This window comes from Poecile atricapillus, chromosome Z, assembly GCF_030490865.1.
Source record: "Poecile atricapillus isolate bPoeAtr1 chromosome Z, bPoeAtr1.hap1, whole genome shotgun sequence".
Lineage (NCBI taxonomy): Eukaryota > Metazoa > Chordata > Aves > Passeriformes > Paridae > Poecile > Poecile atricapillus.
This window is the reverse complement of record NC_081289.1, coordinates 30428855-30456054: the sequence shown is the minus strand read 5'-3', so window position 1 is coordinate 30456054 and position 27200 is coordinate 30428855. Positions and strand designations below refer to the sequence as shown.

Here is a 27200-nt window from a genome sequence, read left to right as displayed (position 1 = left end):
GAGAGAGTGGACCCTTTTCATGCAGACAGACCTCTGCTGTGTCAAGGCTGCTCAGATTAACTGTGCAGCTGGAAATTATTTTCCACATCACTTGTGTAGGTGTTGCTTTACTGGTTCTGCAGTTCTGCCTCTCCAGTTCCTTACTGGCTACTGAACACAAATGATGCATTCATAAAATTTAAAGCAAAGTGAATACAATTACTATAGCCTGTGATGCCTTTAATCCACAATATATTTATTATGTAACTCTCAAACCTCTAAGGTGTATGTGCATGTGTACATACATTGCTTCAGGTATGATACAAATGAAATGTGTACCATGGCTGTTCTTTAATTTTGCTGCCTCCTTCAAATACCATCTGGTCATTTTCAGGAGCTCACTTCAGAACTGTGTAGAAGAGCAAAGGGACAGGGGTTGGTAGAGTATCTGTGGATGCTTCTAGGAGAACTTGTCTTTTAAAAAGTTTTAATCTTGCCATCTGTCAGGTGGACTGGAAAGGGGTAGAAAAAAGGGGGAGTAGGAATGGACCTATACCAAAAAGAGGAAAACTAAATAAAGTGTTGGAGGTTGACTGTGGGCAAATGAAGCAAAGAAGGTACAGAAGACCAGGAACATGAAGCAGACCAAAAGACATGGAATGCTGAATGAAGATGAAAATAATGAGGGAGAGGAATGCTTTTATTTTCCATACAATCAAGAGTCTAGTAGTTGCAAGATGTTCAGGTATGGCCAACTGAAAAGTTATAAAGGCCTGACTATATACTTACACTTCTTGATATAATTTCATTTAAAGGAATTTTCTGAGTTGTTGTATTGCTTCTAATTGATATTTATAGTAATTTTTATTCCTATTTAATGCATTTCTCTCCCCCACCTTCCTCCGCTAAAACCATTCCCACTATCTTGTTAGTGCCTACTTCATTTTCAAATATCTCAAATCTTGCTCTTCAGCACCTAAATAGTCCTAATAGTTCATAGCAGTAGCCTTTTGGGATGTAAGTAACTTCTCTGCTAATTCTGCTGCTCACTATATAGTATTTTTTAGACCAAGAAATAATGAATGACTAGCACTGTTAGGATTCCTAAGAGAATCCTAACAGTGAGACACCGTGACACTGGGATAAAGCCATCAGCAGCATTAGGTCTTTCAGAGCATTGTCCCTATAGAGTGTCCTGTTTTAAAGACAGAACAGTGCTGCACAGTAATTTTGATTTACAATTATAAAGCCTCACACAAAGCCTTATATAAATTATTCCATCTAAATGCGTGACAAACATTTTGGAAGGCATAGGCAATATTTTTGAGTATTTCTTGGTTTGCTGCATTTGCCTTGTTAAATATTACTTAAAAAATAAACTAGCTTACAAAAATCATAGTGTGGATAGAGACAAAGTGCTACTGCAGTTTGACTACCTCTTGTTTAGATGGAAACCACAATTTGATCCCTTCCTTTGCAGCAGGAAAGCAAAACTGGAGATCTGTCATTCTTGGGTCCTGCTTTCTTCATGAAAGCAAACTCTTAAGATAAGAACATAATTTTACACTTTAACATTGTTTTGTTGTACAAAACAAGCATTTTATTAAATATAGCATCTGTCATCCTTCAGAAAAATACATGCAGAGAGATAAGTTTTTTGTTCACATTATTATTTCTCCCTTGAAATAAGTATGACTTTTTCCTGTCCTGTTCCAAGGAATCGGACAAATTTCAGGTTTAGGTGTGCTTCTAAATGAAGCCTTTAAATATTGTCTGTCTTCTCAGTACTACACATGATGGGAGTTAACACTATCCAACACAGCAGTGGCCATTCAGTGATCAATTAATGTCTGAAATCTTAGTTATTTCATCTTTCACATCCTTGATCTTGGTTTGAACTGTTGTTAGATTGGCCAGTTTCTCATTCAGTAAAGCAATTTCCTTCTCCCGTCGTAACACCTCCTCCACTAATCTTCCTATTCTCAGTGTTAGGTCATTTATTAAGGGCTCCAAGATGGCAAATTCCTTTTTAACTTTGTACATCTTAGGCTTTAGGTCATTTGCAAATGTAACTGTCTTCAGAACTTTTGCTCTGTCACCTTCAAGATTCAAAAGCCTGTCAGAATGCTTGTTAAAATCACTCCTTAACTCGGACAGCGCTGTCTTAATTTGCTCAATTTTTTTTGCGTTACTGGATGCCAGGCTTTGGATTTTTGTACTTCGGTCGATGCTACTGGTAAGGAGGTCACTTATATTTTTTACTGTTGCCTTTTCACCTTTTTCTACTTTATCTTCTAGTGTTAGTAAAGAATCTGTCAGTGTAGTCATTTCTGAGACCAGGCCTGAAATGCGCCTTATGTCAGTTTTTACTGTCACAATTGTCAACGTTACATTTTTTGCTATAGAAGCTGCATTCTGTTCAGTGCTTGAAACTGCATGAAAAAGGCTTGTTAAATTCTTCTCTAGTTCTTCTTGTTTTTTAATTATGCTGCTAGACCATATTTTCATTGTATAAATATCTTCCTGCAGATATTTAATGTGAGAAATTGTTTGAAGGTCTTCCAGCTGTTTCATTAAGTTCCAAGTCTTTTCACACTAGAGGGATACAAAAATATTTCTAGCTTAACAACTTAACATCAAAATTCAAGCCATACTTAAATGAAATATCCTATTACTCTGACATTCAATTTGAATGCAAAGCCTGTCTCTAGGAAATCAACTTCTGTTACAACACAACCACATTTTCTTCTCAGTATACATAATAAATGTTAGTACTTCTTCCGTTACTACAAAAAATCACAGGAAGGTGGTATATGACTTTCCAAGGTAATGTTTGAAAACACAAGTCATCAAATGGAATCTTCTTCCATATACAGGAATTTTTAAGTCTCCATAAAAGCTATTTTAGTGAAAGAAAACTCATGCTACTGCTGGATTTTTGTCTTGATTTGCTAGTTCACTCTTTTATTTTTATTTTCTTGTGATTCATTCTTGGTTTTCAAATTTGGGAGCAAAAAAGGAAATCATCTGAGTGATACTATCCTGTTCAGTCCCCAGTAAGTCAGGGTAGAACTTGGAGAGAAAAAAAAAAAACACCAAACAAGCAAACTGAAACACATTCCAAGAGGCTAGAATTAGTTTTAGTTTTATATTAATCCTTTTCTGGACACTAATAGAAAAAATGTCATCACAGGAACAAATATTTTTAACTCTTCCATAGTGCTGGTCATTCCTTAATAGCTCAGAACTGTTTGCTCAAAAGCAAAACACCAAAATTTAGGTTGTGGAAAGTCATGCTTATTTCCTACTTAATGTCCTCCAAGGATGAGGATTTCATGTTGAACCTCCTTTATATTCAGCTTTCAGCAGGGTTGAGGTTGATGAAAGACTTTAGATTAGGGGTCATTCCACTGGCACTCTCACCACCCTGCCTCAAAAACATACGAAGTAGAAACACTAGAACTTGGAAGACACTTGTGGAAAGTGTTTAAAAGTATTTAAAAAACCATTTATTTATATAATAGTTTTTCCTAATAGGACATGGAACACTAAAGTATTTACTCTGTACCCTTTCTGGAGGAGCAGTTTATTTTGAATCAGATTATATGCACCAGGATGGTGAAATTCACTACAATATATTTTTATTTTGACTATGACTGTAAACTGACAGAAACTTATACATAAGCAGTAATAATATGAAGACAGCACAGCTTTATAACATTGAGAAACATTGGTTTCATAGTCTCTTGAATAGGCAGTGTTACCTGTTTAGTGAAGATTTCAGTGGAATTCTCAAGAAATCAATGTACAAACCCAGAATAATTTAAATCTGATTAAGTCATAAATGTTATGGGTTCATACTCTTTCTACTAAGCAATCTCCTTTCCTGAGAAATACAAACTTACCAAGACAATAAGTCTGCAGACAATTTGTGTTGTCCCTGAGATCCAAGTTTCAATGAATAGCTATCAGGTACTACTACATCATGTAAATAGGTCTATGGATAAACTGGATGCTCCCTGCTCCCAAGCACATAACTCCACTGATTTCTTTAATTACTTCCGCAGCTCTTGGTTCAGCAAATTTTGGGAAACAATGTCAGTGACACTGTTAATTTTTTATTTTCTTGTCAAATGTGAAGCAATATGAGACGTATCACGTATCATATCATGCCTAACAAAGAATATCCTACAGAAGAAAAGGCTAAAATTTGTTTCTAAAGCACCAAAACACTCCCCAAAAATAAAAACAAACCAGCTGCTATGTAAATACCAGCTGCTTATAGATACCAGAACAAGACAAAGTTCTCAGTAGGAGGTATTTTACTAGTGTTTTCCCTAAGGGTGTTGTACCTAAGCTTCAGCTGTTAAAAATGCACTCCTGTTTTCCTGCAGCACCAAACCATCACAGTGTACAACACATAAAAAGCAAGGTACAACTATCTCTGCTGAGAATTAAATGATTAATTAATTGTTCACTGTGTTACAAGTCTATAGAAAACAATACACAAAGTAACAACAAAAGAAACTAACTAGTGAAAACTAAATACAAACTAAAAATATGAGCTCTTTTCTCCTTAAAACTAAATACTGTCCTTCAAATTATTTTTAATAAAAAAGGTATTTTAATAAATAAGCTGAAAAGAATCTTTAATTTAAGAAAATATTCCTTTCCTTCTTTAACAGAGGCTCTCTGGCCTCATTCTCAACTTTTTAGGCTGTTCCAACGTCTCTTTAGATCAATGACAATATCTCAGCTATCCCTGACATACACTTAAATCACATTGTTTATAAAAATGTGCTTTTTCATTAATGAAAAAGTCAAAACTCACTTATCCCCATTCTGGTCATTTTCTAAGTTAAAGCTTTCTAAAGTTACTTCTTTTACTTTTGAAGATCCTGGTAAGTCAGGCCCTGTTTCTAGAACAGCTATTTCATGCTGCAATTTGAACAAGCTGCCATTGGACTGTAGGGCTTCAAGAGCCTTCTGCACCGCCACTGTATCAGAAACAGTTTTCAACATGTCATTTTCCACAGCGTACAGCTGTGTCTTCAAGTCCTCTATCTTTTTCTCCATACCAAGCAAGTCACTGGACAACCTAAGAATAGAGCGAATAGCATTTTCAATTGCTGGCAAATGGGTCTTGCACTCCTCAATTTTAGGTTCATAGTTTGCAAGTTTCTGATTCAGGTCTGTGTCCTTGGCTACCAGACTATTCTGTTCTTCTTCTAGCTTCTCAATTGACTTTGCATCCAAGTTCAACTTTTGTTCAACTCTAGAGAATTCATCATCTTCTTGCTTTTTTAGTGTTCTTATATTTCTGGCTGTACTGTCTTCCAAATCTCTTACTCTTTCTGAAAGGGATTTAATTCTTTGGTCAACTTCATTAATTTTGGAAGTAACTTCTGTATGTATGAACTTTGCTTCTGATTTTAAACCACTAGCATTTGTGTTCATTTCATCCAGGCTTCTTCTCCAGGAATTTGTAACATTTTGGAACTTCTCATTAATGCTTTGCATCTTTAGAGATAGAGTCTGTTCATTGTTCTGAATATCATTTATGAAGTTATGAAGAGAAGGTATTTCCTGCCCAAACTCAGTCATCACAGAAATGGATGAGGCAGCTTCTTGCAGGATACTTTCAGTAGATTCAAGCTGCATTTACAACATAAAACAATGTCTGTGTCTATTTAAAAAAAGTAAGAACAGAAAACCATTTCCATTTATTAAGGGAAAATAAAGTCCCTTAAAAGCCTCTGTACTTGTTACAAAGCTCTCCATGGTGCGTTTCCACATTTAATCTTTAAAATATTGTTGATTAACCTAGCATGAAGAAGACATGGAAAACCAGAAATGTCTATTGTTGAACTTCTATGGCCTATATTCAATTTTCCATACTTGTTTTTTTTTGTGTCCAAAATACAGCAAATCCCATGCAACATTTTGCAATCTGAAGCATAGTGTATATAAATATCCAAATTACATCACGTATAAATGACATTGTTCTGAGATCAGTGCTGAAACAAAGTCACTGGCATGAGCCATGCTGTGCTACCATCATTATCTGTACTTATTATTAAAAATTATCAGGGATAATTCAGCAACCAGCACAGTTTTTCTACTTGATAATGTCACATGAGGTAGTATTTTTTTCATTACTATTGTATTTTCTTATCTATCACTTTATTATGCCTTCATATTGTTAGAATAGGTGCGTTACATCAAAATGCTGGTAAATTTTCTTCACATCAATGTATGTTAGAATCACACATGAAAGAGGACTGGTGGAATGAAATGTGCATATATGACAGTTCTTAAAAACAGTTTCTAAAAAATAATACTGAGATTCAACCACTGTATTCACACACGGGAACAATGGCATGGATTGACATGCTTTGTATGAAGTAGTCTCTAAAGGCCTATTCACAGGCAAGTAAAACACATTATGAAAACTTATTTTAAAACTGTCAGTTAAATTAACAACATAACAATGACAAATGTTCACCAAAGATTATCCAATTAAGATGTTAGTCATTACCTTTTCAGAAATTAAGTTTACTTTATTTCCCACATCCAGGATTTTTTCAGCTTCTTGATGTAAAAAATTATACTTTCTTTCCAGATCAGCAAATTGACCTGACTGCTGAAATAGAAACCTGCAAATTTCAAGTAAATAAACAGAAAGCATAACTTTTTAATTAGCATATATTAAGTATTCCAGGACCTGATTCACAGCAAATTGTTACTGGAGGTATTTGTGTTCACAGATCAATACATGACAGAAAAAAAAGAAAAAAAAAAGAAATTTATCTGTCTTGATAACTGGAGCTATCTTCCAAAAGAGGTATGACTACAAGGGAGCATCCATAGATGTCTTTGCTTTTACACTGCATGCTAAGGTAATTAAGGCACTGATGCTGCCAAGATATTTTAAAACATCTTTAACAAAGGTATTTGACCTTTACTTAAAGACTTCACCTGATGAACGGTTTTATTACACTGCTGAGCAAATTATTTACAGAAAACTCTATTTCATTTCTTCTGTCCAATTATTTATTACCTGCCAAGCAAGCACTTACTGCCAGACTAAGTTGCTTTTTAGTAGATGTAGTCTCCAAAGCAGGTATTTAGAATTCCTGAGCAAGGCACCTTCAACATGGTGTAACAGATGGAGCTTCTATATTAACTCACTGCATGCCAATGTTTCCATGCTTGTGAACACTGCTACTCTTAATCCTTCTGGCTTTAACAAGTTTCTATAGACTCTTGTCCCATGCACTCTGTTAACACGTAAATCATACACCCACAGAATACAAAAGAAAATACTAAAATCCTCTTCAGAGAGTTACCTACCAGCTCAGCACCAGGCAAACAGCAAGGGAAACAATACTCAAACTTGTCCTTGAGTCCATCCAAAAGGAACTGTGATTATTGCTGGTCCTGGGACTTGCCAGCTTCCCATAATTACTGTGCTTCTCAGCCTTCTGTGACCCTTCACTGGTCTTGGATGAAGACATACCTTTTTTCCTTGGCTTAACTTCAGACATTTTGTGGTTTTAAAAAGCAGAAGCAAAGGAGAGAGCTAGAAAAAAATCCCAGAAAGGATTATTTTTTAATTCTTACTTTTAAACATCCTCAAATATAAACTCTAGTACACAAAAACACCCTCAAAAATGTTTCTTTCAGTGTTCACTATGCTTCCTAGTTATGTGAACTTTTATAAAGTATCATAATGCTTTCATTTGCTTTCTATATTACAGAGCACTGCTTTCATATTTTTTCTAACTGAACTGACTTTCCAAGCTTAAGCTAATTTCACCTTTCCAGAAATATTTTGTCTGCTGTAGAATAAGCTATTTTAAATATGTATTTAAAATTAAGAGGATTAAAAGTATACTTCTTTTTGTAGCCGATGACAGTCCCAAGTTCATCAGCAATTTCACTGATGAACTTGTGTTTTACCTGTAGATTTAAAAAAGAATTATTACTTACACCACACTAAAAGGGGGAAGTAAATTTTTCAATTTAAAAAATAAAATTGCAAATCAAGCTTTAATTTAGATATAGTTCAGTTGTAATGATTTCATGTCATCTGTAAAACCACCAATGTCAGTTAACAAAAAGATAGAAAATGATAGAAAAATTCAGAAGATTAATGAAATCGTGCCTCAGGAAAAAAGAAAAAAAGAAAAGAAGAAAAACTGTAACTTCCTCTGGATAAAATTAAGGTCAGAATAGATTGAATCAATACGAATCTCCAGCTCATTTTTTAACCAACCAAGTGAAGTACAGAGTGTAGATTTCAAGCCTAAAATCTTTTACCATACTGCTCAAAATAGACTTGAACCTTGGCAGAGTGGCTTTAGCTTAATTTGAGACCAAACTGTTGTGCTGGTTTTTTGGATCACTTTGCAGCACTGCCACTTAATAATATCAATAATAAAATAATTATAATAATATCCTTATTAAAAATAATAAAAATAATAAAATAATAATATCAAAATTATTTATATTTGGAGATCTTTACAGAGACACAGGGGTGAAAGGCATTGTTTAAAATCTTATCTGTCATGCAGGTAGCTTAGAGCTGTTTGAGCCACAGTACTAGGAAGCATGCTCAGAGCTCATTGAAGTATGGAGGAAAAAAAGTTTTCATTTCCAAAAAACCCCAAAACAACAAAACCCAAACAAAAAGAAAAGTAAACGAAGCAGAAAAATTGCATTTTGAAGCTTTTAAAACATCTTTGGGTAAAAAAAAAAAAAGAAAAAAAGCTCTGAATAGTAGTTAGGAAAAGAGTTTGAGAAAAGGAAAGCTCAGCTTTAAAAGGACGGCTTCAGCGCGCAGCCCGCTGCGGTACCAGGGCATGAGCCGCAGCTCCCCAGAGACCCTGCCGGACCTCCGGCCGCGCTGGGTCCGCTCCCCAAAAGTAAAGGACTGCCCCCTCCGCTCCCCCAAAATGACCCACATCCCCTCCACTCCCCCCAAAGTGACCCACATCCCCTCCGCTCCCCCCGAAGTGACCCACATCCCCTCCACTCCCCCCAAAGTGACCCACATCCCCTCCACTCCCCCCGAAGTGACCGCCTGTCCCCTCCGTCCCCCGGACTCCCGGCGAGCCCTAGTCCCCGGGCCAGCCCGGCAGGATGCCCCCAGCCCTGGCAATCCCGGTCTCCCGTCTCCCCCTCCCTGCGGCCGCTGCCCCGTACCCGCCGCGCTCCTCCGGCCTCAGCTGGGGGCCGGCGGCGGCTGAGGCCGCCCAGCCCCGCAGGCACCACGTTTACAGGCCCCGGGGCCCCTCCCTTAGCCGCAGCCGGCGCATCGCCGCCCGGCCACGTCCGGGCCCCGCCCGCCCCGGGCAGATAGACAGACAGACAGACAGACAGACAGACAGACGGACGGACGAGCAGAGGTGCCGGCACGCACAGCCGGGGCTCGGCGGCTCCGCGCCGGCGCGGAGGCAGCGCCGGGCTTTGTTGGGCGGCGGCGGGCCGGGCGGCGAGCGGGCCGGGCCGGGCCTTCCCCCGCCCAGGCCCGGAAGGAGGAAACGTCGCCGGCGCCGCCTGCCCGGGAGCCGCGGGGCAGCGGCTGCGTCTCGGGGCCCGGCAGGGGCTCGGGGCTCGGCAGGGGCTCCGGGCCGGCGGCTCCCGGGGGCTCCGCGTTGCCCGCCGGGCGAACGGCGTGGCGGACACCCAGCGACAGACCGGAGCGGAGCGCCAGGGGCTCCGGCGGGGCTGGGTACGGGTCAGCGGCGGGCGGTCTGAGCGCCTCGGTTGCTGTTTGGTTCGCGGCTGGCAGCAGCGGCACGGTGTGAGTTAGCCCTTTGTTTTGGTGTTCGTGGAGCGGTTTCTTTTGTGTTTGCTTCGCGAGTGGCAGTGTTATTACTATTATTATCCGTTTTTCGACGGAGGAGCTTTAGCGTCCCCTTTCCCCCGCTGTAGGGTGGAAGGCTTTCCTGACTACGTAATTTTCAGTGAAAATAGGAAATTGTCAGCACGGCGGAAGAGGTGCTCCATCACGGGCTGATCCAAAGGCAGCTGCTGTACATCTGCTGTACACCCAGCTCATGGAGGAGAGAGTGGCGGAAAAGGTGAACGCTTCAGCAGGCACCTGCATTGGTGCTCTGTGGAGGAGTTTGGACTTGTTTATGGAGCTTTCCTGGCCGGAATGTCATCGGAGAGAGTTTTGATCGTTTGGGATTCTCGGAGTCGCTGATGAGTTATAGGAAACCTTTACGCCGTAGTCAATAGCTTTTACCTTCTGTTTTCTTTAGACGTTTGTTTTTTTATGATATGGAGGAAGAATGCAAGTTTAAAGTTGTGTGTCTAAATGCTGATAAGGGAAGGTACAGAACAGTCGGTGGCAGTGTTGGGTGCTCCGTCTTCCATCATATGTCAAGATCCAAGTGTCCTTTTATGGAGCCTTGGACTTGGAGACAGCAATGCGTTTATCCTGTGCAATGAGACCAGTCCTCTTATTCTCTTGTCCAAATCGCATGATCCAAGAACTTAAAAAAATTGAGGAATGCAGTGAGTGGGGAAAAGACCTTTTAATAGAGACATTTGGCAAGTTGTTAGTAGATGAGAAGCTTCTAGTAGGTTTTGTAGTTCTGAAAGTGTTCATAAACATAAATTCATAGGAATGGGGAAAATAATTGTTTTTTCAGAATTAGCAGGTGCTTTGCTACTCTTTCTGATTTAACACCAAAATTTATAAGCTGTTTGCAAACTTCTTTCCTCACACTTGTAAGTTATGTTCCCGGTCTGACTTGACTTCCCCTCCCCCTGTTCTTTTTCACACTGAAGAAATATGGATATCAAAAGTAGAAACTATTTGCTGATGAATCGTCAAGCACTGGAAAATGACATCAAGACTTCTTATATTATGGATCATATGATTGCTGATGAAGTACTAACATTACAGGAGGAGGAGAGAGTGAAGCAGCAGGTAGAATTATCTCTCACTGCTATTTCTCTTCCTGGTCTGCTCACATATTTTACCATGCTTTTTAAAAATAGTAATTTCTGACTATCTAATTCTTGGATTTGTCAAATTCTAAAGTATATGCCTAGCACACATTTTTTGTTGCTCTTAATAAGGTTAAGGGCTTGGTAAGTTAAAGGCTATTTCTATAACTATAAATAGTCTATAATTTATAGAGTGATAGATGAAATGATTTCTGAGGTTTCTTATTTCTGTATAATACCTGTTCTAATTTTTTTTCCTAGAATACACAGAAGGAGAGAGCAGCTATGCTAATAAACATTATTCTTACAAAAGATAATAATTCATATAGATCCTTTTATAATGCACTGCTCCATGAAGGGTACAGAGATCTTGCTGCACTTCTCCAGGACGGCATCCCTGCTGTCTCATCTGGTAACAGAAAGAGTTCAATGGATGGAATGACTTCTTACGGTCAGTGTAACTACAGTGATCCCTGTGCTTGAGTGAGAACACAAGTTATTTATTCCGTAGAAAGTGGCTATGGGTAATACTTGTTTCAATGAAAAAGCAGCAGTTGGTGCATTTGTTTGTTTTGGTAGTGTCATAACTATGTCTCTATGTCATCTGCTTAATATGGCCAGGGGAGTTACCACAGCTACAACTGTTACAGGTCATCTTGAAAGTGTTCATATTAAATAATGATTATTTTAAAAAAACAGGATACCTGATGCTCTCATGGTTTTCTCTAGTTTGTAACATTTGTTTTGTAAGTGTAAGGAAGACTCTCATTTGTATGTATTAAAAGAAAAACTTGTAGCCTCCACAGTTCTGATATTTAAGAGTAATCTGGAATCTCTCAACCTACATTGATCTAGCTGATCACTGATAAGTTGATCTAATTATAAAGTCAGTTAATTCTTTCCACCAGATCTGTTAGTAACCTATATAAGCTCCATGACTTTTACCTGTGTTGTCTTCAGTATTACCTTTGACTGGCATGAAATAAATTTGTAATTTCTAATGGGCAGAACCTACTAACTGCCATGTTTACTGGCACTCTACAGGTAATAAGTGTCAAAGGCTGTCTTAGATAATCAAAGTTTGTCAGTTATGTCACTCCATATGGTGACAAAGTGGACAGATGAGGTGCACATTTCCTTTCCTGTTATGCTTTACCACTTTCAAGTTGTGCTATCTCAGCTTAAATCAATGGAAGTCTTGCTTGGATCCCAGCGCTGTGCTGTGAACTGCCTAGGCAAGGCTTTACACAGCATCCTTTCTTTTCTGCTGCATCCACTTCTGGCTGAGAAAGGGACTTGATTGTTGGGTAATGTTGAGCTCCTGTGTTTGCCAGTTTTCATGGGAGATGTTAATTCTCTTTTCACTTCTAGGGGTTAATGTAACAAGCTTTCCTCATGCAGTTATTAATTTGAACACTGTTTTAGATAGGGGGCTAGTTACATGCTAAGTAATTTATTTCTGAAAAGCAGTATTTTTTTAGTATTTGATATTTTGAGACCAGCAGGTTTTAGGGCATTTTTATGGAACATGAGGTGGGGAGGGAGCCCACTAGTTAATTTGGGTGGAGAATTGTTTGGTTGGGTTTGAAGAGGCATCACATTTAGAACTCGTGTTTTATTTTGATGTTTCTTGTTCTTAACTTTAGTGAAGACCATTCTCTGCGAAGGAGGTGTGCCACAGAGACCAGTTGTGTTTGTCACTCGACCAAAGCTCGTAGATGCTATTAAAAAGAAACTGTACTGCTTGGGAAGTGATCCAGGCTGGGTCACAGTTTATGGAATGGCAGGCTGTGGGAAGACTGTTTTGACAGCAGAAGCTTTAAGGGATCCTCAGCTCTTGGAAGGTACTTTCAGGAAAGCATCTGTATTTTTACAAAAATCACTATAAGGTATACACATATTGGACATGTATGGTGCAATATCATGTGTCACCTTGAAAGTGATTTGGATTTCTGAATTTCTTAGGTGATTCTGAAATATTTGCTTGCAACATACAACTTTCATAACCATTTAGTGGTCTAGGACCTCTAAGTGTTCTATTAGTTTGTAGAGAAAGGTTTTGAATAGCTTTTCACCTTAGAATCTGCTTTGGTTCATGATAGTAGATGCATCCTTAATTAACTTGAAATTGTTATTTCTGTTAATGCAAAATAATACATCTAGTTATATTCCTTTTGAGCATTGCTGTAAGGTCCTCAGACACCTCTGCTTGCTATGTGAGTTAAAAAAAATATCTTGCTCTAAATTTTGCATATATTTTAATAGTGGCAGGCATTTGTGTAGATTTAAGCCTTAGCTTAAAGTAGGTCATAGATGCAGCCGTTTAATGGCATTTTTTCTATTTTATTTATTTTTCCTTGAATAGGACACTAGGAGGAGAAAGTAGGACTTGGTATTAAAGAAAAAAATGATGTAGGGATAGATACTATAGCATCCTCTGCTACAGCTGACTCTTTTAGATATCTTCTTGATCACTGTTTGGGGATTATTTTTACATGCCAGACTCTTGAACTCCTGCGGTACTACACGGTTAAGAATGTAAATGGTAGGTCAGACTAGCAGGAAGATGGATGCAGAAGGGGCTGTGGAGGGACAGGAAGGAGGATGTGTAGAAAGGAGGGACAAACAGCATCAGTGATGGTGTGAAATTTCTGTGGGTTCTTGTCCCCTGTAGAGTCTGTTCCTTTAAAAATAAACAGGAGTGGTCTTGTAGAATCACCTTCTGGTGTTAACAGTAGTGTTGTAAGGATGGCTTGCAACAGACTTTACAGGTTTTTGTTTTAATTAATACTGACTTACTACTGTAAATTGCTATGAAATATTTTAAATTATTTAAAATGTGTAGCATGATTAATATTGCTTTTCTTGATAGATTACTTTCCAGGAGGAGTTCACTGGATCTCTGTTGGGAAACAGGACAAAGCAGGGCTCCTCATAAAACTTCAGAATCTCTGTAGTAGATTGGAACATGACTCCACTCTTTCACAAAGACCACCACTTAACATTGAGGAGGCTAAAGATCGTCTTCGTTTGCTGATGTTACGCAAATACCCCAGGTGATGTTAGTAAAGTCAAATACTATTCTTTTAACTGATAAAACTTTGCAGAGTAACTTTGGTCTACTCATCTGAGCTGTCTGTGTTGTGGTTACATGTGTCTGTGGTGTGTGTGTTGTTTTTTTAACCAACTTCCTAACTTATGCTAATATAACTTCTGTCAACAAAATATGTTAACCAGCTGTGCAGGAGTCATATTTACTTGGAAAAGCAAAGAGTGAAATAATGAAAGATGGGATTGAATAGTGAAAAATGGGAACAAACAATTGGAAATAAGGATTTCTCTAATCTTCAGTGTTCTCGTTGTATGTGTAGACTGCTTTAGTGATTGTGAGGATTATACAGCAGAAAAAAGGGTGTATATCACTGCAGAAAATTCTTCCTTTCCAGAACAGCTGGAGTCTTTGAAAAGTATGTGGTCTAGAGGTACCAAAATGAAAGCAGATTTTCATGATGTGATCAATTATTGCCAAGAAACCACTGTTTTTCTCAGTCACTGCACAGCTTTTTTCACCTTTGAGCAATAGTTTTTGTTATTTGCTGAAGATTTCATTATTCTCTGGGAAAATCTGTACTAAACTAAATAAGCCTTCTTCTCAGTGGGTTATCTTGGGACTAATGCTCCAGCCCTGTGATCTTTGTAGAAAACAGAGTAGAATAGTGGCATTGTGTGGGGGAAAAAATGTCCTTCTTGTGAAGAAAAGGTGTGGAAAATATTGACAAATCCTCTAAAAGAAACCTGTCAGCTGAAAGTGTCCTTTTCCTTGAAGGATGTGAAGTGATTTTCTCCATTGACACATTTCTATTGTTATTTCTTGTTTGTTGACAAACAAAAGAAACCAAAACTCTTCAATTCAGAAATGGGCATGGGAGGAAATAGAGAGGAGTGTGTCTGGGAGTGAGGTTCATAGAGGGTGCAAGTATATGGGAAACAAAGCTTCACTGCAGCTTGGGATGAAGCTGGCTCTGCTCTGGAATTCTTTGGTGACAAGAGGTCACTTTCTCTATATCTGGATTCAGATAGACAACCCAGTACATCTCTTGGGAATAAAGTATTAGAGAAAGGATTCAGATTTTGAAGCCAGTATGTTTCTTGGGATTAAATTAGTAATTAGTCAAATGAAAAATTGAAACTATGGTATACTTTAAAATAAGGAACTACAGAATTTAATCTCCTGTGATTGTTATCACAGGGTTTAGCTCATTGCTTTGGGGTGTGTTTTTGTTTGTTTTGGTTTTTCTTTGTTTTCAGGTGTTTTTTAATAATCCTAATTAGAATTTAAGATTTGTTGGTGTGACTGGGGGAGAAAAATCACTGGTGCCTAATGAATGGAGGACTTTGAAGTGCTCAAAGTAATTAAAAACATAAAATCATGCCGTAATTCACGACACCTATCACATTTGCAATCATGGAAGTGCCACAAAATGAGTCCTTTATGGCTATGGTAGTATTCTTGACCCTCTGATTTATCAAAAAGTTATTAGTAGAAGAGTTGTATAAAAATGAGATAGGGGTATCCAAGACTTAAATGTATCTTTGAGAATGTAGTCTGATGTGTATGGATTTCTTTAAGGAGGATCAAATCCTTAATTATAGGCTTTGATGGCATAAGTTCCACTTAGCTGAACAAAAATGCGGAAGCTTTGTCACGCTTCAGTGAGAGCTGGACAACTTAACCAGTTGAGTGGTGTGGAAAATTCCATCCCTTAAAAAAAAGTGTAGTAAATGTTAACAATTTATAGGATAATTTATAGGATATATGTCAATAACTAAAACTCACTGAAGGTAAATAACTGTTATATCTTTTCATACATCTGCTTGCCAGCTAGTCTTTTTGACTTCTTGCTCCCTTAAAGCCAGTATTTTAAAAACAGTTTTCAGTAACTTCTCTGTCATATATAGGCAGGTGCAGGGAAGTCTACTTTACATTATTCTGGTGGGATTCCATGTAGGAACCTATAAATGTGGCTGGCCATAGGATTGGAATATGTAGTCATTATGAAATATCATTTATGTAAGAAGAGCCTTGCCATTCAAGACAATTGCTTTACAAGAGGATTAGCCTCATATAGTTTTCCAAAGATACAAAAAATTTAAAACCCTTGAGTCAAAAGGAAACTTAAATGCTTTCCCACAAAGCTTATCACTAGCCTGTTTCAGAGTTGTCTAGTTTTATACAACTCTTTTCTTCATTTATGATACCTAGTGACTTAAAACCAGTAAATATTTCTGGTTTTCCTGGCATCTGCTAATGGAAATGTTTCTCAAAACATTGTTTACACTTCAGCTGTAGCTATGAAATAATAAATGGTAAATACCTTTTTGAGATAACTGCATTCAGTTTCTTGCACAGTGTTTAATCATAGAATCACCAAGGTTGGAAGAGACCTTCAAGATTATCAGGTCCAACGATATCCCCTAAGTGTCACATCCAGACACTTCTTGAATGCTTCCAGAGACAGTGACTTCACCACCTCCAATGGCAACTTAGTCCACTGCTTAACCACTCTTTCAGGGATTTTTTTTTTTTTTTTTCTAATATCTAATCTGAACTGCCCTGGTGCAATTTAAGGCCATTTCCTCTCATCCTTCCACTTGAGACATGGCAAAGATATCAACTGCCACCTGCTACAACCTCCTTTCAGGTCATAAAGATTCATAAGGTCCCCTCTGAGCCTTCTTTTCTCCAGACTAAACAACCCCAGCTTCCTCAGCTGTGCCTCTTAGGACACTTTCTAGACCCTTTACCAGCTTCGTTACCTTTCTCTGGACATACTGTTATGATATTCTACATAGTAATATAAAAAAATTACGCAGTGATACTTTGTAAATTCTGAAAATGTTTTTTCTTTATTAAAATGCAATTTTTTTTTAGCATTAATAGTTGATCTGAAGTATTTCTTCTCACACTAGGTCTCTTTTGGTCCTGGATGACATTTGGGATTCCTGGGTGTTAAAAGCATTCGATAATCAATGTCAGGTACTCATCACGAGCAGGGACAGGAGTGTAACAGATGCTGTGGCTGGTAAGGAGCATTTTCCTTTCCTGCAGCACAGATTTTATGTGTCTGTGTCTGCAGCTTGTTCATGTGAGCTTTCAGAAGAATCTGATAGAACCTGTCTTTCAGTCTGTGCACAAGCGGCAAGGTTTTAGAATTCTGCTTTGTGAGCTTTTATGCCCTTTGTGAAATAAATATTGTATGTTATCCAAAAGTTACATGTTTACATTGGTGAGTGCAGTAATTCTCAACAGAATGAATTAACCCCTGGGACACTGATGCTGTTAGGCTGATTATCTCTATACTATTCACCAGTGACTGCCCATAATGCATTTGTGATTTTTTTATCTTATAGTCTGTTTTATCCTATGCATATATCTCTAATGCAAGCTGATTCTGATAAGTAGAATCTATACTCTTCTTAGTCCTCTAAAATACTATGCAAATAATCATGAATCTTTGCTCCATATATTACTTGAAAAATACTTTGAATTTTCATGCTGTTTTTTGCGTTCCTTAAAATTTTTTCCATGTTTCTGTTTCTAGGCATTAAATACGAGGTTCATGTGGAAAGTGGGCTAGCACATGAGAAAGGACTGGAGATTTTATCTCTATTTGTGAATATGAAAATATCAGAGCTTCCAGAACAAGCTAACTCTCTTGTAAGAGAATGCAAAGGTATTCTAATTGCTCTTTGTCATACAATTTACCAGTGAATGTAGTTTTTTTTCTTCTATATTTTGACTTAAAAATAGAGAAGAGAACATCCTTTACTACTGTGTATGTTAAGTAAAATACAAGCACTTGTTAAATATTTTGGTTTTTTTTTTTAAGCTTAGCAGAAGTCTCATATTTTTAGTTAGTTTATTTATAATATATATATAATATAAAAATAATATAATATATATATAATATTTATCATTAATTTGTTATTTATTTGTCTATTAATTATTTTGTCTTTGCTCCACACCTCAAGAATTTAATCAGTGTATTTGGAATATTACCTGTTTCAGTCACATGACCATCAGCTGTTGGATTGTGTTCCCTGATGACCTCTAAATTTGATTTCATCTTTTCTTTCAGGTTCTCCTCTTGTGATATCCTTGATAGGTGCATTACTACGAGACTTCCCTAGCCGCTGGGAATACTATCTCAGGCAGCTGCAGAATAAGCAGTTTAAAAGAATAAGAAAATCTTCCTCATACGATTACGAAGCCCTTGATGAAGCAATGTCCATAAGTGTTGAGCAACTGGATGACAATTACAAAGACTACTATAAAGACCTCTCTATCCTCCCAAAAGATGTTAAAGTACCTACTAAGGTAATAGAAGCAGTGCAAAAATCTTTTGATTTTTAGTGAGATGCAAACAACAACCTTAAAGAACTCTCAAAATTTATAATTGTCATGTGTAACTTCTGTGGTATGTAACTTAATAGTAATTGCTAGATTGGGTAGATTTGTTCCATTATTGCATCATGCCTTGTATTGCTAGTAGTGAAACTAAAATAATCATAACTGAATCAACATATTCATATTATTTAAGTATAATCTGCATTCTGTATATTGTTCTTTAATTAGATTGTAATTGAGCTCACTGAAAGCTTGAAAACTGTTATATGGAATTTGTCTCCTTTTATAGTCACCATAAATCAGCACAAATAGACAAAAGATATGTTAACTTTTAATATCTGTCCTGTACCTTGGTATGAAGGAGTTGATAACTTACTGATTACCCTTTGCGTCTATATTTGTTAATATGCATTTGGTTGACAGTTAATTGGTAGCCTTTTATAATATTCATACAAATAACACTACAACTTGGTTCTGATTCTCTTCTCTGTGAATGTATAAATATTTTTTAGGTTCTCTGTATTCTTTGGGATATGGAAACTGAAGAGGTTGAAGATATACTACAGGAATTTGTTAACAAATCACTGTTGTTCTGTGATCGGAATGGGAAATCATTCCATTATTATTTACATGATCTTCAGCTTGACTTTCTTACAGAGAAGAATCGCAACCAGCTTCAGGTTGGTATCAACTGATACTTACATGCAGTGTTACTCTCCAAAGCTGGGCATTTTTCAGAAAATTATGCCTTGTTTAATGGTACCCTGAGTAGCTTCATAGCATAGGTCTAAATTAAATTTAACCTAAGGCTGTCTAATTAAAAATATTTATTTTCAACTTGAAACTGTGGAGGGATTTTTTGACAGTTCCATCTGCAGCTTAGAGACTAAACTGAGAGAAGACTCTATAACCATTATTTTTTCTATCAGATGTTTCCGTTTCCAGCAGGAGATGTAATGTTTCACTGCTGATTCCAAAGATATCAAGGACCTACCAGAATACGAAACTTCTTTAATGAGGATAAGTGCTTTTTGCTCCCTTTTTTTTTCAGTTTAAGGCAGTACTTTCAGGAAGATGGGCTCAATTTCAGTTCTGAAGGACAAGGCAGAAAGAGTAGATATGAAGAAAAGGCAAGTTTTTTGTCTTCCTTTAGATCTAGATATGTAAGGATACTTTTTTTGTTGTTGTTGGCTACCCACATTTAAGATTAAGAAATTTGGCAGCTAATCTCAGTCTGAGAAGCAAGGTTAGCAGCTTGCTCTTCTGTCTTTTAATGTACAGAGAATGTTTCTGAAGAAGTCTTTAGCAGTAAATTAGGTTAGGTGTGCAACTTTGGAAGGTAAGCTTTGTTTCACTCGTTAATGTATTACAGCTGAGAAATAATATTATTCCTCAATGCTATTTACAATGTAATAACACTAATACTACTACTACTTAGAATAATAATAATACTTCCTTGATGCCAAAAGTGTGTTTTTCTTCACTTTGCAGGAGCTACATAAAAACATAGTAAATCAGTACAAGAAATACTACAAGCTTAATACACCTGTTCTGTCTCAAGAGGATTGCATGTATTGGTATAACTTTCTAGCATATCACATGGCAGGTGCCAAAATGCAGCAGGTGAGTTCTGACAGGTGCCCTTTGCTTCCCTTTTACCTACTCTTACCTCTGCTTTTCCCTCCAGGCCTTTTCCCAGTTGAGCCTCTCTTCCCCTTTACTTTAGTCCAAACACTCAACCTACAGTCTTTAGAAGGTCCTCTGATAATCACTGTCCCTTACAAAATCTACTTTATGTCTTTGTATCTTATCTTTTCAGCCAGTTCTTGAGAAGATTTCCTGTTTTAGACCATTATGGCTTGTGCTTTTCTTTTCATTTTTTAGAAGCTTTAATAAGAAGTCTTCTCTAAACCTTTTGGAAAACCCAAGCTTTCTTTATTGTTTAATAATACAGGTTATTTAATATTAATTTAATTATATTAATTTTTAATATAATATATACATATTATTTAATTATATATATATATATATAAATATAATATTAATTTAATTAATAATACAGGTAGCTTTATCAGAGCATTTTATCAGTTAGCTACTTTCTTATCTTCAGAAGTCTTGTTAGCTTTTTCCTCTTATGTCATACAGATTTGTGTGTAAAAATTGATTATCTGATTTCAATAGCAAAAACCCCCCATCAAGAGTTGGTCAAGTTTCTTGTTTCCAGGACTGTCTTGGCACCTTAAAAAAATTGCTGTCATTTTTCCCAACTACTCTTCTTTAGATATTGAGCTAGTATAATATGCAAATCATGCAGAAAGATCAATAATTGGTAGTTTCACTTGAATTTGAGTTTTAAATGTCTTGAATAGCATTTGGTCCTGGTTGTTAATTTGTTTATTTCACATGTGTGCAAACCTTTTCATTTGAGCTTCTTTCAAGATGGTTCATCTGACTCATCATATAATACACTTCATGGATTTATCTCTTATAGGAACCTTCATAATTAATGTTGGCTACAAGTCTAGGTGTTTTGGATTATATTTATTTCATTATCTTAGTATCTTTAGTTTCAGTGTGTTGTGAAAATGTTTTGTTAGCAGCCTTTCAAAGTTTTGTAGAATTAGCTTCTCAAAAGTCTTTAGCCTGGCTCATTGGGACTACGTGCTTCCTAGAGTTTATATGCTGTGTATCACTTATTTTTCATTGTTTAGAAATGATTTCTACTTCTTGGAAGGTTAATAAAGCTAGGAGGTATTCCTTTTCTTAGTTTAATGATGATAATCTTTTAATCCTTGTGGTATTTGTTGATTTTTGAACTGGAATACACTTTGCACCTGTGCAGTGTTGTTGCTAAGTAGTTTTTCTAGGGGAGGTCTAAAGAAAACAGTGGACCAATATTTGTAAAAGATGGTCATCTAACTTATAGTGATACAGTTCAATGCATTTTTTTGCCTGAATCTTTAATAATATTGTCAGACCTTGTCTTCCCAGCCCCCTGGTTTGGAGGACCATGAGTATGGGAACAGGGACTTTTCATTTGTGGAGACAAATGTGAAATTTTAAGGGACTGGCTGAATCAGTTGAATGTTCACAAGTCCATAGGCCTGATATGCTACAACCCAGAGCACTGAAGGAATCAAAGGATGTTATGTCAGGACTCCCTTGATCATTTACCGATAGTTTGAGAAGTTTCAGCAACTCTTAGGAAGATCAACAATGATTGATCTTCCAGTGATCTTTGCTAGATCTTTGATCTAGCACTGATCTTTGCTAGACTGGACCAGAAGAAGCTTTTTCAGAGTTAAAAAAACAGGTCTCATGTGCTGCAGAAGTCAAGATTTGCTCTGTACCTCCATCTCCTGTCTGGCTAGCTGTATCAAAGAACAGTTTAAAATAACAAACTTAACCTTCTATACACTGAATTTTTAAAACTGAACGATTAAGATATCGGAAACAGGAAATTGCCCAAGTTTTCAACAAGAGACAGTTGTACCAAAGTGTATTAAATACCTAATCTATTTCCTATGTTTTCTTTTTTCCCCCTAAGTAAATTGTGTTGTGAAATTTACACTCTGAACTTAAATTTGTATTTCTTTTAGGAGCTCCGTGATCTTATGTTTTCTTTAGATTGGATTAAAGCTAAAACAGAATTGGTAGGGCCTGCTCATCTGATTCATGAATATGTAGAATATAGTTCAATCCTGGATCAAAAGGTATGATACTGAAAGGTAAATGATCAGTTGGTTCCAAATACAATTTTCTATTTTGTAATTACATTTTGTTGGATGTATGTATATGGCAGGTATATAGAAAGCTTTAAAAAAACAAAACATGAAACCAATGTTAAATTGAACTTTAACCTGGAGAATATAGAAATGAAAGAAGCTCAGTTTTCTGTTTGTTTTAACTTCAGTGTGTAAGTAGTTGGCCATGGAACTTAATAACTGTAGTGATCAATACCTAGTTGGGGGTACATAAAGTACTCTGCTTTTGAGGAGGTGTAGAATTATGCTGACCACTTGGAATAGTCTTTGATACTTCACACTGCTTATTGAATAAATCACTATTGCTAATATTCTTTATTTGAAAAATAAGGATATTATGCTTTCTGAATAGGATAATGAAATATTTCAATCTATTGTACGTATTTGCTAGTATAACTTCATAAAAAATAGAGCTCAGGGCTTCTGTAAGAATATTTCCATATGGAAATTAAAAAAAGCATGGAAATAAACCCCAAGATAAATCTATGTTATCAAATGTCTGCTCTGTTTTTAGGATAGCACAGTGCGTGAGAATTTCCAGGAATTTCTGTCTTTAAATGGGCACCTTCTTGGACGGCAGCCGTTTCCTGACATCATTCAGCTGGGTCTTTGCCAGCCAGAGACATCAGAGGTGTATCAACAGGCCAAGCTACACGCCCAAAGGGAAACAGGAACATTTTATTTAGAGTGGATGTAAGTAGCTGCAGTCTGTCGGCCGATACACTGATCCCTGGAACAAGGAAATAATTTAAAGTACAGCTAAATACCATGTATGGTAATAAAAGTATCTTTGTAAGAACTGCTGGGGTTTTTTTCTGAGGAAAGAAGGTGTAGTAATTTTCAAGAACTTGTGGGAGAAGGGGAACTCTGGATATGTAAAGCAACAACTTAGTAGTAATTACATAAAACTAAATTGTGTAATATATTTACTTCTGTATTAAATTATTATTCCTTTTAAATAACAATGCAAGGATGAAAACATGATACTTTGAATCTTCTTTAAATCGTCTTATTTTACAGTTAGAATTGTTAGAGTATGTTTTTAGGTATTAAAGTCAACCATTACTTTAAAAAGGAGAGCATTTGTGCTAACCTGCAAAGTTTTATGAAGTATCAAGATGGGAAATTGTAATTTCTACACAATCTTGAAATTTCTCCAATTTAAACAGCTCTTTGCTGTTATTGTATTTTTGGAAGTTGTTTAAGGAAAAAGTGTACAGATCTACACATTTTCCCAGCCTTGTCCAATAGTTGGCTGACCACATAACTCTCTGATTCTATTTGATATTTCTCTTTTGATGTCTTCTCTTGTCATGAAAATTAAGGAAATTTGTGAAGATCTATGCAAATTTACAAATGTTTTTTAATATGCTTGAAAAGGAAGAGTTCTCCTGCATGAGAAACAGAATTCTCAGGAAAAAGTTTATATTTGGAAATAGCATATTTCAGATCATAAATATTTTATCTTTCTTGGTCTCTAAGCTGTAACTGTTGGAACACAGTATAAACCTCTTGAGTGAATGTTGGAATTTGAATGAAGCATGAAGGCTGAGAGGTGAGGTGTAGTGGGTTGGTTGTTTGTTTATAAAGCTTGTGGCTCAAGATGTGTGAAAAAGTGTTAATCTTCTTAGAGATGATTTTGAATAACACAAAGGCACTCATCTAAATCATTGTCTTATCCTGTAGAAATAAAAAATCCTTGAAAAATCTCTACCGTCTGGTTGTTCGTCCACACAGAGATGCAGTTTACCATGCCTGCTTTTCTAAGGATAGACAAAGAATAGCATCATGTGGAGCTGATAAAACACTTCAGGTAAGACACCAATGCATGAGTCAATGGAGATGCTATGTACCAATTTGAAAACACTTGTTAAACAGTCCTGTCACTTTTCTTTTGTTGCTATTTGGAAATATTTGGATCTAGATCATAGTTGGAGACAAATGATTGACAAGGATGTTATTATTGCATAAACCTCAAGTTGTGTGTTCAGAATAGAATGGTGTGATTTTAGGGTTTGTACCCTCACTGCCCTAATGAGATGATATGTAAAAGGACACAGCCCAGCAATGCACCCTAGCTTATTTAATATTTGCTTACAAAAAATACTATTTCCATTCACAGTAGACCTTCTACAGCAGTGAGGAGCAGTAAGATGTTTTAGGTATAGCTTTACTATTTATTTATATGGGATGGTAGTGGACATTATGCCACTTTGGTGTTTAATTAGTGAAATGTCTTAATGCAAAAGTATATCTGTGGAGAAAACGCCTGAAGCTGAGGACAGTATTAAATTGGAAACAGGCCCAAAGTGCTTAGAAAGCAGATTAGAAGAGACAGAGAGGAACGTGACTAATATAAATTTGCCAGCAGTCTGCCTGGAGGGGAGTCAGCCAGCTCTCAAGAAAACTAGCAATCAGCCAGCCAGTAACCTGGTAAAGTACCCATATTCCAGACAGCCAAAGGTAAGGGAAAAGAACAACTTTGCTGCAAACCTTTGGTGTTGTTTTGGATGCTTGAGAAGTTGAGCACTAAGTTGCTGTTCATTTGGCTACATACTGTGTTGTTACTGGGCTTTTTATTTGCTTATTTTATTTGCTGGCCTGTACAGTATTATGGACATGGCATCCACTTAGGAGATACCTGGTGGATGTACATGCTGTGCTGCACTTGCTGTGCTGGGCTTCTGTACTGAATGGCCTCATTATTGACACTGCAGATTGCTTATTTTTCTTCATTTTACACCCAAAATAACCTGTGGATTGCAATTGTATTTAAACTAAACTTTCATTGAAGAAACAATAGCAAAATTAGCCATAATCCTTTTTTCATTTTTTAACTTTGAGCTTATTCATGTTTTTTCTAATTATGGCTTAAGCTTTTCTGTTTTCAAGGCTACTTAAAAAAATGATTCCTAGATTAGGAACAGATACAGATATTCTGTAGAATTTACTGTGAAGGTTGATTTCCTGTTACTTCAGTACTTATGTTCTTATTTGAACAAATACCAACCATTTAATTGTCATTGTTTTTTTTGTTCAATTAAAAAAAATCTGAAAAACGCTGTAAAGAACACCTTGTGATTTGTTATAATAATCAAGAATATGTAAGCTATGATGCAAAAGGAGACCTGATTTCCAGTGCCTGCCCACCCCACATTGAAAAGTAGACTGTAAAGTTCAATCCTCAGAATTTGAGAAAATTCATTAATATGTAGCACTTTCCCCCAACTGTCCTTTCATTGCCCATACCTAACTTAGGACTGAAGTGTGTGACAATTTTCCTCTCAATTTTTCCCTATTATTTTTGGTGTTTTGTTCCTCCAATCATCAATTCTGTTGAAATTCTTCCTTTAGATGTATGGGTATCCCATACATATAAAACTGGAATTTGTAGTTTTAAGAATATCTTAAATTTTGTTAATAGAATGTGTTTTGCAGTTACTGTTAAAATCAACTGTGAAAGGGCATGGTTCTTGGTTTAAAGAGTGAGGGTAGAACAGAAGTATTTTATAAAATCAGTTTTCACTAATTCTCTCTCCTGCAATTTCTATCATCCTTGCAGAATTTTATAATTACGTTATTGTCTCCGAAATTTAATGCTTTCAAAAATCAACCCTTTTTTTTAATAGTTTCCATAAAGAGAGATATTTGAGATGATAAAAGAAACTTACTGATGTGTTTTGAACTTGTCTGCAAGTTAAAAGGTTTTACTGTTCTTTGATTTAGGTGTTTAAAGCAGAAAGTGGAGAGAGACTTCTGGAGATAAATGCCCACGATGATGAAATACTCTGTTGCGCTTTTTCTGCAGATGGTGAATTTGTAGCAACTTGTTCAAGTGATAAAAAAGTCAAGGTAAGAGGATGAGGAATAGCAGATTCTTTATTCCAAACACATAATTGCATTTCTGTTTAACTAACTCAGCACAGATTCTTGAAACTAAAGGTGTTTTAAACTGTCTTAAATATTATGTGGATAATTTAATAATTAAATAAAACAGAAAAGTCCTACTTATTACATAAAATAAGATATTTAATGTTAACATCCTCCATGCAGAATTAACTACTTATTTTATTTGTATTATCGGATGTTTCAACTAGAACATAATGTGAGATTAATCTATCCATAATTCTTTATTTAATGCTTCTTTTCTGTTACCTGTGAAATAGTTGGGATTTTTAATTCCTCATTATAGTAGCGAAATCTTGTTGGAATTCCACAATTTATCAGATTCTGATTTGAATTATGATCTTTCCCTTAATAATGTCTTATTTTTAAAAATGTATCATCTTTCTCCTCAAAATATTTTTGAGGTATTATTAGAAATGTTTTAGGACTTTATCTGTATTTCAGCATAGTTTCCATGTTTTTAAACAAAATTACTTTAAATATATTTAAAAGTGTTTTTCTTCTTTCAATTCTGCCTAGGTCTGGAATTCAAGAACAGGCCAGTGTAGGTGTGTATACGAAGAACACTCCGAGCAGGTCAACTGCTGCCAGTTCAATAATAAAAGTGGTCAGTACCTTCTGGCCACCTGCTCCAGTGACACTTTCATCAAAGTAAGTGGAAAAGGTTGAGATTATTCTCATGCTGCTTGTCATAACAGGGTAGTTGTTGATGTAGAAATATATCTAAACACTGTAAAGTAATGTTTTTTTTAACGAGCCTGGTAGAAGAGACATGGCAACAGATCAAGAGCATTAACTGCAGCTCTGTAAGCACATTTCAGCAAGGCAGAATAGAAGGGTTTGTACTCAGCAAAGGAGAATGGGTAGGTCCTCTGTTGGTAGGGCTTGAAGGTGAGGGCTTTGGCCTGATGATATTCTGACTGTTCAAGACTAACGAGGTATTTAATTTTTGTTAAAGTGTGTAAGCTACATAATTCGAATTTAGGAAATTGAAAAGGAATGAGGCAAGACAAAGCTTTTTTTCTCAGTCTGAGGAAACTGTCAGTAATTTTATGCTGGTCAGGGGCTTTGTCTGCACTGTATAGAAAGTTTTAACTAGATTTATGTAATTCTGATGTTAATAGTTTTCATGCATCTTACCAGATAGAGGTAATTTGTAGGGTAGCCTGGGGCATAGC

At 36.5% G+C, this 27200-nt stretch overlaps 2 protein-coding genes across 7 annotated transcripts in view; one reads left to right on the top strand and one right to left on the bottom strand.

Annotated features, from left to right (window-relative positions):
* Positions 1–1808: 1808 nt before the first annotated feature.
* LOC131573594 (inhibitor of nuclear factor kappa-B kinase-interacting protein-like) lies at positions 1809–9390 on the bottom strand. Of its 2 annotated transcripts, none has more exons than XM_058827691.1 (4): positions 9187–9390; positions 7333–7561; positions 6518–6635; positions 1809–2574 (listed from the first exon to the last, which is right to left on the bottom strand). In XM_058827691.1, the coding sequence occupies exons 2-4, from the start codon at positions 7524–7526 to the stop codon at positions 1819–1821; spliced, it is 1068 nt and encodes a 355-aa protein (XP_058683674.1). In that variant the 5' UTR covers positions 7527–7561; positions 9187–9390; the 3' UTR covers positions 1809–1818. The 2 variants fall into 2 exon arrangements, with proteins under 2 accessions (XP_058683674.1, XP_058683672.1); XM_058827689.1 differs by lacking the exon at positions 1809–2574 and adding an exon at positions 4082–5634.
* A 300-nt stretch (positions 9391–9690) lies between these two features.
* The window catches only part of LOC131573137 (apoptotic protease-activating factor 1-like), a 30496-nt gene continuing 12986 nt past the window's right edge, over positions 9691–27200 (top strand). For 2 of the 5 annotated variants that reach the window (XM_058826772.1, XM_058826771.1), the window contains exons 1-15: positions 9691–9787; positions 10783–10924; positions 11206–11395; positions 12591–12788; positions 13817–14000; positions 16915–17027; positions 17547–17678; positions 18084–18322; positions 18865–19032; positions 19844–19975; positions 21952–22065; positions 22631–22809; positions 23803–23929; positions 25843–25968; positions 26542–26673. In XM_058826772.1, the coding sequence (XP_058682755.1) occupies positions 10787–10924; positions 11206–11395; positions 12591–12788; positions 13817–14000; positions 16915–17027; positions 17547–17678; positions 18084–18322; positions 18865–19032; positions 19844–19975; positions 21952–22065; positions 22631–22809; positions 23803–23929; positions 25843–25968; positions 26542–26673 (2172 nt within the window). In that variant the 5' untranslated portion in view covers positions 9691–9787; positions 10783–10786. Of the gene's footprint in view, positions 9788–10782; positions 10925–11205; positions 11396–12590; positions 12789–13816; positions 14001–16914; positions 17028–17546; positions 17679–18083; positions 18323–18864; positions 19033–19843; positions 19976–21951; positions 22066–22630; positions 22810–23802; positions 23930–24484; positions 24580–25842; positions 25969–26541; positions 26674–27200 lie in introns of those variants that run through there. The other 3 variants (XM_058826775.1, XM_058826774.1, XM_058826773.1) reach the window with 3 other exon arrangements.

What these genes read in the sequence shown, in the direction of transcription:
- LOC131573594 (XM_058827689.1), bottom strand. Translation starts at nt 7,526, where the DNA reads ATGTCTGAAGTTAAGCCAAGGAAAAAAGGTATGTCTTCATCCAAGACC. An exon ending in GTTTGCCTGGTGCTGAGCTG is followed by an intron (nt 6,636 to 7,332) that starts GTAGGTAACTCT and finishes TGAAATTTGCAG; the next exon opens with GTTTCTATTTCAGCAGTCAG. An exon ending in TAAACTTAATTTCTGAAAAG is followed by an intron (nt 5,635 to 6,517) that starts GTAATGACTAAC and finishes TTGTAAATGCAG; the next exon opens with CTTGAATCTACTGAAAGTAT.